We start from the raw sequence: 21,129 nt of genomic DNA on the forward strand, positions 1-21,129 counted from the left end.
TCTTCTCTGCTCTTCACTTTTTTCCTCTTGGATTCTCTTTTTCCATAAACACACACACACACACACACACACCACACACACACACACACACACACACACACACATACACATATGCATTGTCTGGGTACTAGCTTCACTAAATTCATAAAAACTTATCACCAATCAATCAATAAATCCATCAGTAAATATTTATTAAGTACCAACTATGTGTCAGATAGGGCACCTCAGAGTGGATAGAGCATTTAGTCTAAAGTCAGGAAGACTCATCTTGTGAGTTCAAATCTGGCCTCAGATACTTACTATCTGGACAAGTTACTTAACACTGTTTGCCTCAGTTTCCTCATCTGTAAAATGAGCTGGAGAAGGAAATATAAAACCACTTCACTATCTTTGCCAAAAAAATTCCAAAATAGGTCATAAGAAGTTGGACAGGACTGAAAAATAACTAAACAACAAATGCGCCAGGCACTATGCTAAGTGCTAGGGATACGCAGAGGCAAAAGACAGTCTGCCTTCAAGTAGCTTACAGTCCAGTAAGGGATAACATGCAAACAAATACATAAAAAGCAAGCTAAATCCAGGAAAAGAGGAAATAATAAACAAAGGGAAGGCCCTGCAAGTAAGAGTGGTGGAGTGGTTGGGGAAGTCTTCTGCTAGAAAGTGGGATTCTAAGAAAGTCAAGAAGATCAGTAGTTGGAGGAGGGAGAGTATTCCAGACATGGGAAAAAGAATGCCACAACCACTGCTTTCTTTTTATATTTTGCTCTTTAAGATTCCCAGTTTCATCGATGATGGAGAGATGAAGAGCAAGCCACTTAAGTCAGCAAGAACACACAGCTGCAATTACCTCTAAGGATATGTAGCAAACTGTGGACTAGATTTTCTGCTTTGGGGTCATTTTCCAAGTATATCAGGCTTTAGTAGCAAATGCCAGTTATTTAGCACTTTAAGATTAGCAAAATACTTTCCATATGACATTTGATGCTCCCAACAGCAATGGTGTGAGGGAGATACTTACAGGTATGATTTATCCCCATTTTATACCTAAGGAAATTGGGGCTCTGAGACTTTTACTGCCTTCCTTATAGACATAAGGCTAGTGAAACTCTGTCAGACATAGGACAGAAAAAGAAACAGTCTTCCTAGACTCCAAGTCACTTGAGTTGTTTTCTCTTTTTTCTTTCTATTGAGAAGCCCTTTCCTGTAGAGTAAGAAAGACATTTGTAAATAATCAGTCATTTCCAGGCCCTTGACATGCTTAAAACTTGGTCATCATGGCCTTCATACCCTGCTCTCTAGCTAGTTGGTCTCTCTCCATGCAGCTAAGGCGATGTTGTCATTGGAGTTAATTTATTTTTCAACCTAAAGTTAACACAAAACTTTAATAACAGTTTACTTCTTCCATTATAATTTCTCCTTGACAGAGAGGCAAAATACATTCAAGATAAAGGGATGTTGAGAATGAGAGAGAGACAATAGGAGAAAATAACATTAACATTATCTACCAGGCAGTCATAAAGAATGCAGCAATTCGATTATTTCTGATGTATGCATTGTCAATAAATTGTCAGCAGAAAGATCTTCAGAATAAATGAAAAACCATTTAAGTTTTTCCTCTGGGATTTTAGCCAACTCTGCTTCCTTCTCTGTGTTTTGCTGATGCCCTGATATTAGAAACAGGTGAAGAAAGAGAAACATTAGTTAGAATCTCAGTCAACTTAAAAAGCTGAACTGAATGGACTGTGTTCATCAAAGATCTAAGAAGGTTATTTACTTAGTACGAAAGGAAGGCCAATGAATTTTAAAATGTCTTTTAAATGTTCTAAAGTTGTGTGCTGTTTTCCCTCTTGCTCTTTACTCTCCCCCCACACACACCCCATTAAACCTTTATGTGTACTCCTCATCCGTCTTCTTTTTCTCTCTTTCTATTCGTTTCCAAATGCCATGTGGCATTTCCCACTCTCTTCTCTCCATATGGCTCTGTCCTTATTTCAGTCTCCTACTTCCATATCCCCTCATTAATATTATCTTATGTTCTTTGTTATTTTTCAGGCAGACATGCCAATTCTATAGCCTGATATATGCTATGATCTTTCTTAACTCAAAGTAATTTTTAGCCAATATTTAGTGAATTCCTGTTAGTAACTATTACTGAAAACATTTGTGGTCTGGGAGGTTATTGTGTATTTTAAGAACTTAATGGCTATGTTATTTTTTCCTTCTGTTTGGAATTCTATAACTCATAATCAGAACATTCAACATAAAGCCTTGTAAGCTGGATACAATGAAAAAAATTTTTTGTCATTTTCTAAAACCCTATTAGATTAAGTTTTGTATTATCTCTATATCTTTCCATCTTTTGAACTTGATTTTCCTTTCCAATGGACTTATTGTGCTTCATCATATTAATGATGATGCTGTTCCATTTTTGAAACCCTTAATAATAATTTATGTCATCAGGAAGGGAGTGAATCACACAAGAGGATATTGCTCAGATTCAAATAGGGAGGGAGTCTTGGTTAAGCAGGTGGGATAAATGGTACTTTGATGCAGTGATAGGTAGCTCTCTTCCCTCTGGCTGATGGATGGTGATGTATTTCTATTATAATACTATTAGCGCAGTTGAGCTGATTATTATGTGCAAGCAATGAAACATAAAGCATGCATAATTTAATTTTGAGAAGGTGTTTAGTTTATCATCAATTTGTAATTCAAGCAGAAGATTTTTTTCTCTATTTTTTATATTCACTTAAATAAGGCTTTTAGGATAACTGACTTTATAGAATTCATTTCAGAATAACATTTGTTCACAATCAAATCTCAAAAAAGATCAACTTAGGAACTCAATGTAGTCTTTTTTTAAATCCTCCATTAATAGACCACATGTTCAAATTATACAGTGGAAAATTTCCTTTTATTTGTTTTTCATGTATTTTAGGGGCATACCTTCATCTCTCTTGCTCTACCATGCATCTTGACACCCAGAAATAATCGTTCAGTGCTGATAGTATCATAAGCTTAATTATAGAAAAGGATTGCATTGATTTTTTAGCAGTAGTTTACACTGGATAGATTTGGAAATTATGTACTAATCGTTTTGGTTTTATGATCTAAAACTAATCAGGACCTCTAAATGTTGATTATCCAACATTACCTAAAATGCAGAATAGTTTAATATCGGAAACATTCACATTTCTGTTACACCATTCTTCTCCAACCTATGTTAAATGTGCAAAAAAAAGACAAAAGGATCCAGCTGTGAAGAGGCAGGCGATCTAAAGCTTGCAGAGTAGCCTGGGCTTCAAAAGTGGTGCTGGAAAAGCTGATAATGGTTTTCAGATAGAAATATGTTAGGTCATGAACATTTATGACAGTTCAGACCTTCTTTGAGCAATGTAAGAAAATTCAAGCTCTTAAAAATAATTGAAAGCAAGTTTTATGATCTAGTAGTAGAAATAAATCATCAATTGGGTCTTAAATTTCGTTTTAGCCTCCTGATTCAGTTGCATAAAAGATAGATGCACAGGTCTGGGAGGGTTAGCTTCACCTTTACTATTCCCCTGCTTTAAAAGTCCCCAGTAATTTCTTTACTTTGACAAGTACTTCTCTTACTTAGTATAAATATTTCAGTAGAGAGAGGTGCTAAGTAGACAGTGGAGAAAGCTTTAAACAATTTCTAATGGTTTAACGATGAAATTATAACTGATAGTGTTTAACCAACCCTATATACACTAAGGTTCTTGTGGACATTCACACTGTTGCTATTTCCCTCTCAGCTTGATTTACTCATATTTTTTTCTGTTGCTCATTAAAAGGGCCATTCCATGATTACTACTTAAAGAGGCTTATTCACTGAATGGGCGTCATTTCACTCTAAGTGAATAATATAATAATAGGTCTTAGGAGAAAAAGACCAAGGTCTCCCATTGCATCCTGGGCTATCTCCAGTCATCCTGATGAATATCTGATCACTGGATCCAAATGGCTCAGGAGGAGAAAGGGAGGCTTGTGACCTTGCACAGCCCTCCCTCCCTCAAAACAAAGTTCAATGCAAGTCATGTCATTATTTCTCTGATGTCATGGTCTTCTTCGAAAACGAAGGACAAACACAACAACATATCATGCACACAATTATGTACCCAATTAAGTATTTAAGTATCTTCTACTTTCTTAAGAAAACCATTGTTTTTTGTTCAATACTCCATTGTATTTTTTTAATCTTTCGTATGCAGTGTCCCTCCTCGGCACTCAGAGCCCATAGAGTGAAACATGTACTTTAAGAAGGCATATGAATATGAATATGTTTTGTTATAGCTTGTCCATTAGTAAAAATCATAACATTTCTAAATGATTTATTTGACAATCCAGTCATAGCGAATTGGGAGAAAAGTCAAATTGTGAATTCCTCATCTCAGTGAACTTTCAACTATGGGTGTGAAATTTCATGTGTGGTTATAGACACATTTATTTTGACAGTTTTGTTGGTTTTTTTTCCTTTGACATAAAGGTAGATAAATTGGAACAATACTTTTCTTCAATATGTCAACAATCAGAAAAAAAGAAATTAGAAAAACATATTGCAAGAATGCAAACCTGTTATGTAATAACTGTCAGAGAGATGATCTCTCATAGCAATAAACTTTGCCATTCAGCAGAAAAGCTCATAGGAAATGTTTTGAGTTATAGGTTCAGCACTAAAGTTCTTTAACATTATAGAGGTAACCAGACTAAAAACTCAGATATATATGTACATTACACAAAGCTATAGACATGGAGTAGGTTTGAATAGATTCTGATCGTTCATTCCAAGAAGTAGTATTGCACAGAGGATGGAGCACTGGGGCTGGATTCCCTGAGTTCAAACCTGGTCTCAGACACTTAGTAGCTGTATGACCCTGGGCAAGTCACCTAACCCTGTTTGTCTCAGTTTCCTCATCTGTAAAATGAGCTGGAAAAGGAAATGGTAAAGCACTCTCCTATTTTTGCCAAGAAAACCCCAAATGGGGTCATGAAGAGTCAGAAATAACTGAAAAGCTACAATACAAATATTAGTAAGAGTATAGTTCTCAGAGTCATAGAATCTGGATTCGAATCCTGGCTCTAGCACTTTATGAGTGTCTAAATTCTATAAGTTACTTTACGTCTCCAAGCCAAGTATGAACTGGGGAAGAAGAAGAAGAAGACTTATGGTTTGTCCCTCATAGGATGATTTTGAGGAAAGCACTACAAAACTTGTAGAGAAGTGTTCTAGATAAATGCAAGGGATTAAGCCACCGCTACTAACTTCTGTATAGAGGGTAGAATACCATTGGTTAACATTTATTTATAGCGCTCTCACATCTTTTAGAAACTGCCTTGTGAAATCCCATGAAACGTGAAGCTGTGAAAAGGGCAGTGGACTAGGAAACAGGACACTTGGGTTCAAGTCCCACCTTCATCCCTAGTTCCCTGTGTGACCTCAGATAAATAAAAATAAGCAGGTTATTTTAAGGAACTTTGGGGCTCTAGCAGTCTGAGTTGAAAAAAAAATCTTTGATATATTCTAAGGTAATGACCTAAAAATATAATGGACATAGGATATAAATATGTTACTCCTAATTAACATGATGCAGTACTGGATTTAGAATCAGAGACCCTGGCTCTGAAATCTGTCACTACTTTGCTGTGTCTGTGACCTCAAGCAAGTCATTTATTTTCTTTGGGCATCCATTTATTTGTAAAATAAGAGGAATTCCTTAGGTAATAACATGAGCTTAGCATTTATATAGAGCATTAAGATTTGCAAAGCTCTTTACAAATATGATAGCATTTTATCCTGGCATCAACCTTAGGAGTTAGGTTCTATTATTGTCCCCATTTTACACATGAAGAAACTGAGGCACAGAGAGGTTAAGATATTAGTTTAGGATTATATAGCTAATGTGGGAGGCAGTGGATCTCTCAGGCTCCAAGTCCAGAATGCTAACTGCTGTGGCCCCTGGCTGCTTAAATGACCTGTGAAGTTCTTTCTAGCTCTAAGCTTGTGATCCTATGTTCTAAAAATTTTCTATTTAAAATTAAACGAGTGGTATCTGTTTGGTAGACTAGATACATGTCTAAAATATACCTCCCCCTATACTGAGATTATTGTATTGAGCAGAGTAGATAAAGGTTTCCCACTTGATCATCCTTACAGTGTTACTGTTACCATGTACAATGATCTGGTTCATTATGCATCAGTTCAAGTCTTCCTAGATTTTTCTGAAAGCATCCTGCTTTTCATTTCTTATAGTACAATATTATTCCATCAAAAGCAGATACCACAATGGCTAATTGAGGAATCAGCCAATCCCCAAATAATGGGTAAGCTCCCAATTTCCAATTCTTTGCCACCTTAAAAAGAGCTGCTATAAATATCTTTATCCTTATAGTTACTTTTTCTTTAATTTCTTTGAGATACAAACTTATTAGTGGTATTGCTGGGTCAAAGGGTAAGCATAGTTTTATAGCCCTCTTTGTTCCAAATTTGGACCAACTCACAGCTCCACCGACAGTGGAAGCATTTATTTTTGAATAACAGTTTATCAGTTACACTGAGATTCTCCTATCATCAGGTTACCTACCTCTTTCCTGCCTTAATTTGAGGAATTAAGGAAATTCTATTAACTCCTTTAAAAAAAACACAAAAACTGTACATTTAAAAGAGCTTATTGTGGTCATTTCATACAGGCAAAGTATAACATAGAAGTGCTGATCAAATCAATGAGTGTTTTTTAGAAATGGAAAAAAAACTGCTTTTTTATTCACAAATTTATGTTAGTATATTTTATTTTCAAATCTAGAGCATCTTATTCAAGGGGAACAAGAAGAAAATCTCATCTTGGAGTATGAGCTGTATGATATTTAGGAAGATAAACACAAAAAAACAGCCAAACCAACAAAAACCAGCCTACTTCAGTTTGTAATTCTGAACCTTGCAACTGATCCTATCTCTGATCCTACCCTTGTCCCCTCCAACACACACACTCAAAGTTGATTTCATTTATTTGCACATATTAGCTGTCAAATAAATAATAAATAGAAGCATTCAAGTGTTATAATGGCTATCTCATCAGGAAAATGGTGAATTACGATCATATTCGATATACATGTTTGTATATGTGCTTAATTATATCTATATTCATGTGCGTATATGTTTAAACATATGTGTATATATTATATATACTATATACATACATATAATCTGAATATATGATTTCATTAATTCATTGGTCTAGAGAATTCTTGGTGAGAAAAAAGCCTGATAGCAATGCAAATTGGCTCCTGTTCTGTAACTTGTAAGTTTTTAGAGTTGCCTAGGGGCAATGAGAAGTTAACAACCATGATAGTAAGCCTATCATAAGTAAGACTGTTTTGCAAAACTCTTTACATATATTATTTCATTTTATTCTACCTTGAGAGGTAGGTTCTATTAACATTTTACAGATGAGAAAACTGAGGCAGTTAGTGACTTGCCCAGGGCCACACAAGCATAAACGTTAAAGGGAAGATTTGAATATATTTTCTTCTCTACGAGACTGAGTCTTTGTCCACTATACTACTTTTGTTTTTCTAAACACATATATACAAACACATGTGCCCATTTCACAACTTCCTGTCTCATAGAATTTCCTATGTGATAATCAAAGATTATATAGTTATAAAAGATAACTATAGATGTTTTATCCATACATCTTCTTGTTTTTTGTTTTGTGCAAGGCTCCATAACTTTGTCACAGCAGAAAATCCTTCCACCAATACAAATCCGAACCTCCCCAGGATTTAATAGATGATGTAAGACTTATGACCAAAAATTCCACCAGACTTCATGCTTCTGGTAAATGATCCTTTTAGAATTCAGATCGGCTGGTCCTTGAATGACAGACCTACAGTCCAGCACTAGGTCATATTCCAGGCTTTTCTAGCTTTATCAGACTTTCCAGGGCTTAGCAAGAATAGTCCTTGATCTTTTTCATACCATGATGAGGTTTCAAAGTTGTTGTTGCGTTCATCCTTAATTGCCGAGGAAGACCATGCCATCAGAGAAATGAAGACATGACTTGCCCTTAACTTTCTTCTGAGTGAGGGAGGGCTGTGCAAGGTCACCAACCTCTCTTTCTCCTCCTGAATCATCTAGATCCAGTGACCAGATATTCATCAGGATGACTGGAGATGGCCCAGGATGCAATGGGAGACCTTGACACCTTTAGGCCAAGGCCTATTTAGGTATTCACTTAGGGTGAGGTGCTGCCCATTCAGTGAATAGGCCTGTTTAAGAAGTTGTCAGGGGGTGGCCCCTTTAATGAGCCAAAGAAAAATAACTAAATTAAACTCGGAGGGAAACAGCAACAGTTACTATTGATAATCACTCTTAAGGCAGGAGGGTCCAAAAAGTAGCCCTTAACTGGAGTTTGGGCAGGGGAGGACTACTGTTGTATAATCTATGGGTTTCCGAGTGCAGTAGGTTTAAAGTTTTGGGAAAGGACAGGACACGACAGGAAAGGAAAGGAAATTCCTATCCAAGGGAAGGCAAATTTGGATGCCCAGAGGATGCCCAGTTAACTTGGGGTTTACTGGGTTTCAGAGTAGTATATATGCATACGTATATTGTGTGTGTAAATTCATATTATATCAATACATACATATATTTATATATCTAAAAGTGATAGAGATGTATTTATATCTGCCACACAGTAAAATGAGGCTGCAAAACCGTACGTAAGAAAACAAAAGCTGCCATCAAAAACATGTTAAATTACCTTTCCATAAATTTTTTGCTCTGAAGTTGCCCCTGTTACTTTGTACATCATATACGATCATGTGTTGTTTCCCCTATAAAACAGAAATTTACTTATGGCTGGAACTATGCATTTTTTTTACCTGTGGTACCTAATATTATCTGGAACAAATATTATCAAAGTAAGTAGTATTTGGTGAGAAAGAGAGAGAGAGAGACAGAGAGACAGAGGAAAGTGAGAGAGAGACAGAGAGAAAGAGCGAGCTGCTTAGTACAGCTTCTAGCACATACTAAGTGCTTAATAAATGATTTTTCCCTTTCCCTCCCCCTCTTTCACCCCAAAAAAACCAAAAAAAAAAGTCCTTTGACAATACATAAAGATTTGTCACTATGAGTAGAAGGAAATCAAGCAACCAGAAAAAAAAAAAAGGCAGTCCAGAATAATCCCTTAGAAACATTAGGAATAAGAAACCTGGTGATATTATCAGTGTAAGCAAATAATTAAGTAGTTGTTCAGAGAGTGTTTGTTTGAATTTGAATTTTGAGTGAGGATTGATTTAATTGAATTTATTGATGACTTAAAGAATGACTTTGATAAAACCATGTAAATTTTGATCTTTTCCTCATTGTAATGACAATAAAATATTTCTTTGAGAAAAGTTCTCAATGATCATTTTAATAAAAGAAGGGGAAATATTTGAACTCAGGAATTTAATGCAGGAATTCTCTGCTAATGGATTCTTTTAGTCTTTTTCCATTTTCTCCATCTAGGAAAAATAGTTACAATGCACATAAAAGTGAAAGTAACTTGAGAGGCAGTATCTACCTGGGGGCCACGGGGCCCACAGTGTGACTGTGCCTCCCTTTGGACTCAAAGTTTTATCAGATGAGTCTTTGATTTATGTGATATTAATCTAAAATTGAAAGGTTACTCATGTTTCTTCAATTAAATACATCAAATAGTCAGGATTCATTCAGTTTATCAGCTTTAAAGCAGTACAGGAAAAATCAGTCATATGCACTTTCACAAAAGGGAGTCTATATACCTTTTGCATCTCCATTGTCGTAAGAGTGATAGCCACAACTCTGTAAAAATAAATGTGCATTTTTAAAACTAGGACATTATTAATAAGGAAATAGCTTTATCTGTCACTATTTCCAGTTATCTATAAATTCTTTTGTCCTAAAAAAAGACAATTAGTGTTCAAATTTGAGGACATTTGAGGACAAACCTGGTAAACTAAACCATTGGTCATTTGTAAGTAGGACTATTATGTGTGAAAAGTATGACAACGTATAGATACTTATGGCAATTCTCCAGATACGTATGTTCACAGCCTCAAGGACTTGCCATCCTACATTCATTGCCCCATACTTCACTTAGTCTTTTAAACTCTCTGTACTTGTACCACCCTGTCATTGCCTATCAGCAAACATTGCCTATCAGTGGAATGAACACATTTTGATATCCACATCATATATAGAACTGACTGTACCTTAGAGCAAGCTGGGTTCATTATACAGAATAACGTCGTGATCTGGGGCAGGAATCATTCAAACTTGTGAAGTAGTTAATGGGAGAGAGAATAGATGCAAAAGCCTCTAGGAGTCAGCATGTGGCCAAAAACAACAGCAGGTGTGACCATATGGCAATCAAAGTAAACTCAAATTTTTGCCACACCGCCTTCCAGGAGATAGCATAACTCAGAGTATTCAGAGAAAAGCAATTTACTTTGTATATTTAAATTTTTCCCTCTTCATCCACTCAATTCAGACAAGGAACAAGCTTCTTATCCCTGCTGAACTTCTTGGCAGATGTTTATGCTTTTTGAAGTTACAATACAATCTTAAACCTATTGTGCAAAACAAAATTTTCAAAGAACTCTCTTGAGAATGAAAATAATATTCTCAAGTGTAATGGCAATTTCATGATCGGCAGAAAGCCATACAAAAAAAAGTGAAGTTAGCAATTTTATTTCAGAATAAAACTTTGGGTAAGCTAAGTAATACTCTCACTAAATAAAAGTACAGACTTATAAGTATAGGGACTTTATTTTATTTTAGCCAAACAATTGATAACCTGAAAATTAAAAATTAAAAACTTGCTACTCAGTTGAAAAAAATACTAATTAAAAATGAAATATTATACTCACAAAATAATTCTTGATTTATAAGCAGATTGTCTTCTAATTTACTAATTGGTTATTTGGAGGCTAGACATTTTTTCCCCTAAAATATTATAAAGTATATGTATCTTTCCACTTTAATTCATTTAGCCTGTAATTCAGCTGAACTAAACTTATAATGATATTCTTTAATATTATTCTTATACCTGTATATTCCCATGGTTCAGTTACATAATGGGTTGGGTATTTCACTAGAGCTGTGGAGACCAGCCCTTTAGTTTGTGGTAAGAAGGGAACATGGTTGTAACATGCAGATAGAATCAAAGAACCTCAGATTTGGGAGCCAATGTGGAGGCCATCCATTCTGATCACTACCTGAAGCATCCACTCTTGACATAAATGCTCACTTAGCAACTGCTCGAAGGCATGATCTTGGAAGGAAACCCTTTCTGGATTGCCGTAAGTAGCCCTACTTACTGTGGTAGAGACAGTACCCATACAGATGAAGTCATGTATGTGCTGATATATTAAAGGAAGAAGTAATTGATAGGGAATTCTCTCCTTCCTATATCTTCCATTGTTCTGAATCCTCAAGCAGAACAAGACTATTCCACATGATAGCCTTCAAAAACTCGAAAACAACAATTATGCACTCCCATTCCAAGTCTTTTTCTTCTACAGGTTCAATAAACTCATTTCATAAGATCGTAAATTTAGAGCTGGAAGGGACCTCAGAGATCATATAATCCCACACACTCTTTTAGCAGATAAGGAAACTGAAACCATGAGAAATTAAATGATTTGCACATTTTAAAAGTAGCAGGATCAGAAGTTTTAACTCAATTCCATATTGGCATGCTTTCCACTCTACTCTGCTGCCTCTTTTTTCCTTTGACTAATCCTTGCATGACTTGGGTTTGAATCTCTTCATCATCCTGTTTTTCCTTCCTTTGGCACAATCCAGCTCAGTGTTCTAACAATGTGTTCTCCTAACTGAACCCAATATTCCAGTTGTTGTCCAAACACAACTTCATCTCCTCCTCCATACTGTGGTGGTGACTGGTCTCTCATTCATTGTGAAAAAAGATCAGACAGAGCATGTCTTATTCTTAAGGACCCCTGGAGAAGAGGCAGGCAGCATGTACAATGGAAGGAACCTTGGAATTGGAGTCAGAGGATTTGTTCAAAACATATATCTGTCACTTACTACATGGACACATTGGGCATGTAACTTAACCATTCAGGACTTCAGTTTTCTCATCTGTAAAATGAGAGGATTGAAATGAATTATCTTGTAATCTCCCTTTTTGGTCAAAGCTTGTGATCCCTCTTTCTAGTTAAGATCAACTATATGCAGAAGACTTTTGTAAATCCTAGCCTCATACAACTAGAATGGACCTTAGTGACTGTCTAGTCTAAAGCTTTTATTTTATAGATAAGGAAACAGAGACCCACAGAGGTATTTGAAATTAGGGATCTACAATTAGCTGCAGCACAAGAGAATACAGACTGCCTGGTTTGAATTGTGCTTATTGGAAAATCAATCATTCTAGGAAGTAGTGCTTGAAATTCTTATACAGAAGCTGGAAAAAGCAAACCATGCACATACTCAAAAGTTTGTCTATTCACATAAACTTAGCCGTGTTCTCTTTAGTGGTCATTTGGTTTTTCTTTTTTTTTCTTTCAAACTGGAGTTACTATGTTTATAGTGATAAACCTAACCTAGATCTGTATGTATGTATCTGCATGTGTAGATATGTGTAAGCAATAAGTTCCTTAATAAATGGAATTTATTTGCCTCTCATTTTCATCATCACAGTGAATTTGGGGGCCATGAAGTTTTCTAATTCTATGGTTTTTATAAACCAATACACTAAAAACCAAATATAATCATTTGTTGACTAAATGGAAACTAGATTCCTTTCTTAGTTGTTATTGTGTGATCTAAAAATATGACTTTTATATGCTACCATATTACTTGGTTTTAGAAAAAATAATGGTTTGGTTTGGTTTGTTTTTTGGTAATTTTATAATGACAACAGTACTGAACACTTGGTGTGTATGTGTTTTTTTTTTTCTGTTGAGCCCATTTGCCAGACTACTAATTAATGTTTACCATTGTAGTTGTTTACTCTCTTAATTATGCCTGCAAACATGGCACAATTACAAATAATGCAAGATACTATTATTTCTAGAATCATGTAATTTGCCAAAATTTACATTCATCTGTCTCATAACAAGTTTCTTCCATTTTGTCTTCCTGTCATCCTGAAGAATGAAAATGTAATTTCCCAGAGGCCCTTAGAATTGGGGGTGTATTAAATGTAGCTGAAATTAAGTGATTAATAATTTAGTTTTAGGTCATGAATCAATTTCATGTGATACTGAAAATCATTTGCAGCCCTAGATGCATTAAGTGGTAACAATGCACTTTTTAGATCTAAAAAGCTCTGAAAGGTTGACTGCCCAGCCTAATTAAACTACAGTCTTCTGATACCAAATTATTTCCTTTTGTACTGAATTTTCTCAGATCTTCTTGACAGGAAAATGTCACCCCACCTGACAGCTGATAGACAAGCTATGTAGTACAATAATTGGAGAGAAAAGGATAGCTTAAGGCTACAAGATCTAATGCTGTATTTGGCTTTTTACAGGGGGATAGGTAGGGTTAAGATTTCTATGACAGACACAAAGGGCCTTAGCAACTAAGTCCAATACCATTTATTTTCTTGCTTCCTCCAGAGGTAATTATCTAACTCCATCAATAGTGCTGTCAGAAACTGGGCACATAATTCAACATTTAAATGAACAAGCAATATAATATTTCCTGTCTCCCAGTGGAATACTTTGCAGCTCCCATTCTCTTCGGTCACTCATTCACTCTTGATGTATATCCCATGTGTAGTTCTTGAATGCCTCCTGTCCCTTGTGTTTCATTACAGATGTTGGCTCCGGCTTGACACCTACTTCATTTGGAGCTTTATAGGACCAGCGACCTTGATAATTATGGTAAGAACTCCCAGTTAATTGCTCCATCTCCCAGGTCAAGAAAGAAAACTTTCACTGTTACCTTACTGTATATCTTTAATTTACATGTACTTATTTGATCCCACCTAACTCAAGCAATTAGACACTCATTATGGGGTACACTTTGCATTATTTTGATCAAATCCATTGGGAGAAGAAAACATACAGCTAAAACAGCGTGCACAGCCCTGTGGACTTTTAGGAAACTAGTCTGGAAAGGCTATTTTGTCCTAGTCATCGGGAAAAAAAAGAAAAGGAAAAAAAAACTAGTTTGTATTTTGATCCAAGATAGTTTTCATTTCTGTTCTTTAAAGCATGAAACAATTCATATTTGTATCACCAAGACAGTTGGCATGATTAACAAAATAATACTCAAAAGTTACAGAGAAAAAGAGAAATCCTTATTTTTTTCACAGTCAATGAAATTCACGATTAATAAGACAATGTCTGTACAGCAAAAAGTAATGTAGGAAGAAAAGAAATTAATCAAACAATACAATTTTTTTTCTTCTTCATGGATTGTTGAAGTATTAAGTAGAATATTGATAGGTAAAAAAGCACTTAAAGCTACTTAACTTATATTATAGGTGAGTTAAAAAGAAAGAGAAATCCAAAATGCAGTTGTCTCTAGGTCCCATTTATCTGTGATATGAGAAACTAGACAAGGATTGTAGGATCTTTTAAAATGCATTTCTGCATATTACTGAGCCTTCTAGATCTAATAACTTCAGTAACTGGTTATCTCCACTACCCTAGATAAATTCTGCCTTATACTAGAAACTAAGATGACTATTACAATCTTACATACCAATTGTTCTGCAATATACTCAGGTTTTTAGTATTTAGCCCTTTGCATAACGCAATACTTGAAAGTTTAACCTGTGATAATCATTTTGGGAACATCATCAGTGCAAATTTGATAAGAAACCCGTATTAACTTTTTACAGAGAAACAAAAGGGCTGTTAAGTGTTTTCCACAAAAATTATTTGGATGACTTCTTTTGACATCATGACTGGTTCTCTCTTTATGTGTAGTTGGCCCCAAAGTGATGCCTAACTCAGTGGTATCCCGGTAATCATCTGTGATTCAGTCTCTTTAAAACTAGTGAGAGCTAATTTCCCAGAGCAACTCATCTGGTCCAGAGAGCAGACTTTACTTCTTCTCCACTCCAGTTCTGCTACATAACACAACCTTTTATATTGCAGCTTAATGTAATCTTCCTTGGGATTGCTTTATATAAGATGTTTCATCATACTGCCATATTGAAACCTGAATCCGGCTGTCTTGATAATATCAAGTAAGTGATTTTTCCCTTCCTTTTCTTTGGTCACCTCATAAAAAACTGTTTCTTTTTTGTCCTGAATATTGCTGTGTACCTCAACAAGAAAGGAAAGGGTAATGTATTGCCTTTATGGAATAGTGCTGAAGTGGCTTATTCTGACTGAGAATAAATAGGATGAAACTTTATCTTATAAGGAACTTTCTTTGCTTCCTAAACACTTATTTGCAGCAGTGTTATTTTCAGATTTCTCTTGGTAAGCAAAACTAAGTTAAATTTACAATGAATAAATTCAAAATAGTTTGAGATTTTAATTGGTCATTTAGGGTTAATAGCTGTACCCTTTGGGAAAAAGAGAATGACTTGAGTTTATGATTAGCTACAATTATTTGCTGTTATTTGGTTGATTATATTAGTTTCCTCTGAGTATCTATTTACCTAACTGACATATACTGCACATTCACTTGCTATGCTCAAAATAGAGGTGAATTTGGTTAAACTTCTCTAATGGTAGTGTGCCAATCAGTCCTAGACTCAATCCTTACCTTGTAGGTTGGTTCATATTCATGTTAGGTTGGTAATATAAGGGTAACACTACCAGTCTAATATTTGCTATTCCCCATTAAAATGATTGCTTTTCAAATACTAGATCAAAATTGTCGCTTGAAAAATTATCAGAAGTTTTTTAAGGCTCTGGAACTTGCATTCTTCTCTGCAGAGTAGTGAAATGTTATGCCCCCTTTTGACAAAACAAAAACCTGGAACAAACATCGGTGCAACATTCTGCAGCGATTTAAAAGTGGCATTGCATAATTTCTCTCTCACACAGATGTTGCTTTAATTACAAACAAGGCACAGTGCAGGAGTCTGTAAAGAATAGGGGAGTTCAGTTCCCTTTCTCCTCGGGGGGGTTATAATTATGCTCTCATGCATCTGAGCAGGTGTACACCACTCTAGGTCACCACCACTCCTTTTTCCAAAGCATTCTTCTTTCTTTTAAAACTTTACTCATTTCTATTACTTTTTTACCCTCTTATGTACGTGGTCTGTGGAACAGAGCAGGCACTTAATAAATGCTTCCTGAATTGAATTGATTGTTTCCATCTATCCCACTTTACCAAAACTTGAAATCTTGGACAAGTAGATGTATGTAGCTGGGGGGTAATGAGATAGGGGAGTGAAAGGGGGAAAGTTATAGGGAGAGGGGCAGGGCCAGGGGCAGTATTGTTAACATGGAATGGTTCTGGTATTCTACATTTTTCCCCTTCACCTCTAGCACTGACTAGACCACTTAAATGCAAGATTTTCGTTTCTGCCTAAGGCTCTCAGAAATACTATATTTGTAAAGTAAAGGATAAAATTTTAAAAGAGCAACAGTTTTTTTTAAAGCAGGGAAATTATTTCATTTTAAAGAATGTATCTATGTACTAAAAGAACACAAATCCTATTTTTGATATCAATACATTTTGCTTTGTTCTAGCATGTTGAGAATAAATGGTTTCTAAAGCACACCTGCTTTCTTCTCACAGAGCACTCACACATAAGCCCAAGTAAATGTAATTTCAAAAATCACAGTTATTTAGACTGTCATGTGTTTACCTTCACCAGATGGCAACATGGACAGCCAGAAATATGAAAATATTTTATGTTTAGTAGTTCCCAAAGTTTTCTACCTCTTTTAACATAAAAAATGTTGAGGATCCCTACATGAGAGCCTTGATATCAAAACATTCATCCTTTGAGAAAATAGGTATTTCCAGCCTGCTGACACACAACTGTAATGCCCCCTTCTGGAGGAGACTGAGTCTGGTGGTTCATTTGAATTAGGGAGTACTAAGCTAGACAAGGATTAAAGTCAATCAGTATCCTCATTAGGTCTGACATCAATGTAGTGAGCCAGTGGGAGTGGGACGCTATCAAGCTGTATATGGAGAGGCAGACTAGCCCCTGTTAGAAGTGGGATCAGGTCACAACTTCTCTGCTGGCCAGCAGTGGGACTGCAACACTGACGCATAATAGGGAGACTCATTCTCCAACAAGGAAAACAAAACACAACCTATACTGAGAAAAAAAGCTACTATGAATTTACTGATCTTTACACGAAGCTGCATTTTATTAATCACACTTGTTTCTGTGTGCATTTAAAAGATAGTAATATATATATATACATATATATATATGAGACATAGTTGTTCTTTCAACAGAAGGTATATCTTCTAAATAAAGTACACATAGATTCACAAACCCTTTACTCTAACTCCAACTCTGGCACCTCTTCCCTCAACAAGGGGTATGGGGCTCTTCATATTGGGAAACATTGCTTTAAATATGTATTTATTCTGTCACAAAACTGCTAATTAAATCAGAGGAAAGCTGGGTGAATGTGATATCTTCCTGGTAATTTCAGCAAGTATAGTAAAAGTCCCTGTACTAATAATCTGTGACGTTAGTAACATGAACGCAATGGATGCCTCGTTTTTTCAAAGATTATTTTGAAAGTGAAGAAACACTGTGCTAATGTTAGCATAACATTTTCATGTTTTCTAGTATTGCTCCTTTCTAAATTATGTCCCTTTTTAATCATTATTTAATGTATAAATGATGCCGTTGGGGTGAAATTTAGAAACATATTGTATATATTTCTGTATATGTGTATACATACATAAGGTGCCTACTTTCATATACACTATAGTTTAACTCATCACTTTATTTACTCTATTGGAAGACAGTGATTATGCTAGAATAAAGGAAGGTGTTATTCATAGGTCATTTATATACAAAGCCAAATCTACATTAATTATTTGATAAAATTAAATATTAGAGATGAATAGGGCATATTACAAATAGTTCTCTCCTCCACTGAAAATGCAATATCTTTTTCTTGCAGAGGAAACTGTGTGTATGTTTTCTAATTGATGAATTATTAGCAAATTATTTGAACAGTGAAATTTGTAACCTCTAATATTATCTGAGCATAATTTTCACATTGGCATTATGTGTGGTTTTGAATTTAATTCATGTGGCTTAAGAATTTATGTCACTGGTAGCAAAGGTGCCATGGCATTATTAAGTTTAGTTTTGCTTTAAAAAACCACTTGTCCTCATTAAGTCAAGAAAGCAAAGTAATTTAAGAAAAATATAATTGGGCAAAGCTAGCAGTTATTTTCTGGGAGTAATCTTTTACACTTATTTTTACTAACTCTGTAAATTGGCCGGGAAGTTATTCAACAGGGTATTTCAGTGATTTTTATCATATTTTATAGTTCCCTAGTATATGTGTGTCTAAGTAGTATTACACTCATTAGATTTGCTTACAATACTTTCAAAATACAATTAAAATATCACATGCTTCGTTTATATTATTCAAAATGCCATACCTTTCCCCACCTTGCTGTATTAAAATAATCTCTCCTAATTTCATTGTTTTGCATCATATAAAAATTATGATATTTTAACTTCTAATTTACTTAATGTTATGGAAAAAAACCCTACCAAAAGTATTTGTTGTATGACCTTCACTGTATTAAAAAATCAGCGTATAAAAGTCCATTTCACACTTAAAGTTTTCATGTCCATTTTTTTTTAGTGAAAATGCACTATGATACTGATCTTTGGGCCAATTTAACAACAACAAAACATTTGATCACTTTTTTGCTAGTTAACCTATGTTTAGGGCAATCACCTATCTTTTCACATTTTAATTATATATTCAACTTTGTTGAAATGAGTTAAAATTAAAGAATTTGAAAACATATATTGGCTTTTTAAAAAAATTTGGATAATGACAAATTGAACCAAAATATTTTGTAATGTGATAAATTTTATCAATACCAGTCAATCTCATTCAAAAATCAATGTAGAAGAAGAGAAATGAGAAGTATGAAGCAAGTGAGTTGAACATGAATCATATTTCAATAAAAATGAACTTTTATGAGAAAAAAAGAGCAAATGAGCCCCTCCCTCCCCCAAAAATCAAAATAACACTATTATTGAATGAACTTATATACAGTTCCAGCCCTTAGATCTTCAATGAGAGGCAAAGGAAGTTGAATTTTACCAGTTACATAAAGAGTAATCTGAGAACAGTTTTTAAGGACATGAGTTATATAAGATTTATGCCTTAGAAAAATTATTCTTGCAATTGTATAAGAATAGGAGTGGAAAAGAAAGATGGAAAAGTCAGGAAAGTCAGTTAGTAGACAACGGCCATAGTTTGAGTGTGTGGTGAAATGAAGCCTTTTATTGTCATTCAATCACTTAACAATTATTAAGCTTATTATATTCCAGACTCTGTGCCTTATAATGGTGGGAGCATGAGCGGGGAGGGAGGACTGGATAAGAAAGCAGCTGCATGGATGTGGAAGTGAGAAAGAGAGAAAAGGCAAAGAGAACACCAAGTTTTGAAAATTGGAGACCTCATAAATGCTGATGCCCTAAAAGTCAAATCAAGAGGAGTAGTAAGGGTCAAGGTTGAGATGACAACTTCAGTTGGGACTAGTGGGTGTATCCAGATGAAAACTAATTATAACAGTTCGAGATGGGGTTCTTCTTTCTGCTCAGTAGTCAGAGCTGGAGACAAAAGTCTATGATGCCACTGTGTAAATGTAATGGTTGAAGTTGTGAGAATGAGTGCTATACCAAAGGAAAGAGGGCCAAAGAATAGGGAAATGCGTACTTTAGATATAAAAGGAGGGACAAGAAGGAGGAGGGAGAATACCGTGAAAAAGATGAAGATGTGGTTAGAAAGGCAGAATGAAAATCAACTGAGCGAGTAGTGTCTTTGAAGTAAAGAGAAGAGAAATGGGAAAACAGGGAGAGCAAACATTTTTAAATTTAACACAGCTCACAATAAGCAAATCTGCACAAGAGACCAATTCTTTTAGATAATTGATAATAGCCAATCACATTTTTTATCTCCCCTCTCAGCAAAGAACTTATAAACAAAACACTCTCACCCTGTCAGTTACCCTTTATGTAATCTCCAGCTGGATTTAAAGGGTTAGTAGTCACAAATACACCTATACAGTTACAAATATGAAACTTGCCCAAGCTATTTAAAATAAAGATATCAAAGGCCTTTGTTAGATCACCATTCACTTGATGTGCTGAATATGAGTTAAGGGGTTCTATCCCATTAGGGCTCACAATTTTAAGGGCAGAGATAGTTTTAAATGTCACTTTTCTTTCAACAACATTTTGAGGAACATAGTACATTAGAATTTCCATGCCTGAGGTAAAGATTATGAACTCAAGGCTTAAAGATGTTGCTACTTGACTAAAGTTGTATAGGTATTAAGTGGTATCAGAGATGATATTTGTACCTAAATCTTCTTAATTCGAGTCCATTCCTCATCCCATTATAACAGACCAACTCTTACTATTTGATAGTAATAATGGAAAATCACAGGATCATTCAGTTAGATTTGGAAGGTGACTTAGAGTCCATTAAAGTCAGCCTCTTCATTTTATAAGTGAGGAAACTGAATCACAGGTAAGTAAGTGACCTGCCCAGGGGCACACCATGATAATCTGAGGCAAAATATTGAAATTTAAGTCTCGAATCTTAAGCTTGTGCTCTGTCTGCCAGATAATTTGTGACTGCAAAAAAAAAAATTCTCATTTTTATTAATGATTTTATATCAATCAGTTGGTCAGTAAGTACTTATTAAGTACCCACTGTATGCCAAGAACCAAACAATGGTCATTGCTCTCAAGGACCACACCTTCTAATGGAAAAGACAACATACAAACAATTATGTAGATTTAAGATATACACAGTATAAATGGGGACAATCTCAGAGGAATGACACTGGGTGGAGGGGGGGATTGTGGAGAATGCCAGGCTATACCTCTCATAGTGAGTGGGATTTCTGCAGTCTTGAAGACATCCAGGAAATCTAGTAAGCAGAAGTGACGAGGTTTCTATTTTCCATTCTAGAAA

The 21,129-nt window shown here is 35.2% G+C and overlaps 1 protein-coding gene across 8 annotated transcripts in view; it reads left to right on the forward strand.

Annotated features, from left to right (window-relative positions):
- Window positions 1-21,129, forward strand: part of ADGRL3 (adhesion G protein-coupled receptor L3) — a 941,368-nt gene that overhangs the window by 840,289 nt on the left and 79,950 nt on the right. For all 8 annotated transcript variants that reach the window (XM_072620873.1, XM_072620870.1, XM_072620866.1 and 5 more), the window contains 2 exons: window positions 13,824-13,890; window positions 15,115-15,206. In XM_072620873.1, the coding sequence (XP_072476974.1) occupies window positions 13,824-13,890; window positions 15,115-15,206 (159 nt within the window). The remainder of the gene's footprint in view (window positions 1-13,823; window positions 13,891-15,114; window positions 15,207-21,129) is intronic.

This window comes from Notamacropus eugenii, chromosome 6 (assembly GCF_028372415.1).
Source record: "Notamacropus eugenii isolate mMacEug1 chromosome 6, mMacEug1.pri_v2, whole genome shotgun sequence".
NCBI classification, from domain to species: domain Eukaryota; kingdom Metazoa; phylum Chordata; class Mammalia; order Diprotodontia; family Macropodidae; genus Notamacropus; species Notamacropus eugenii.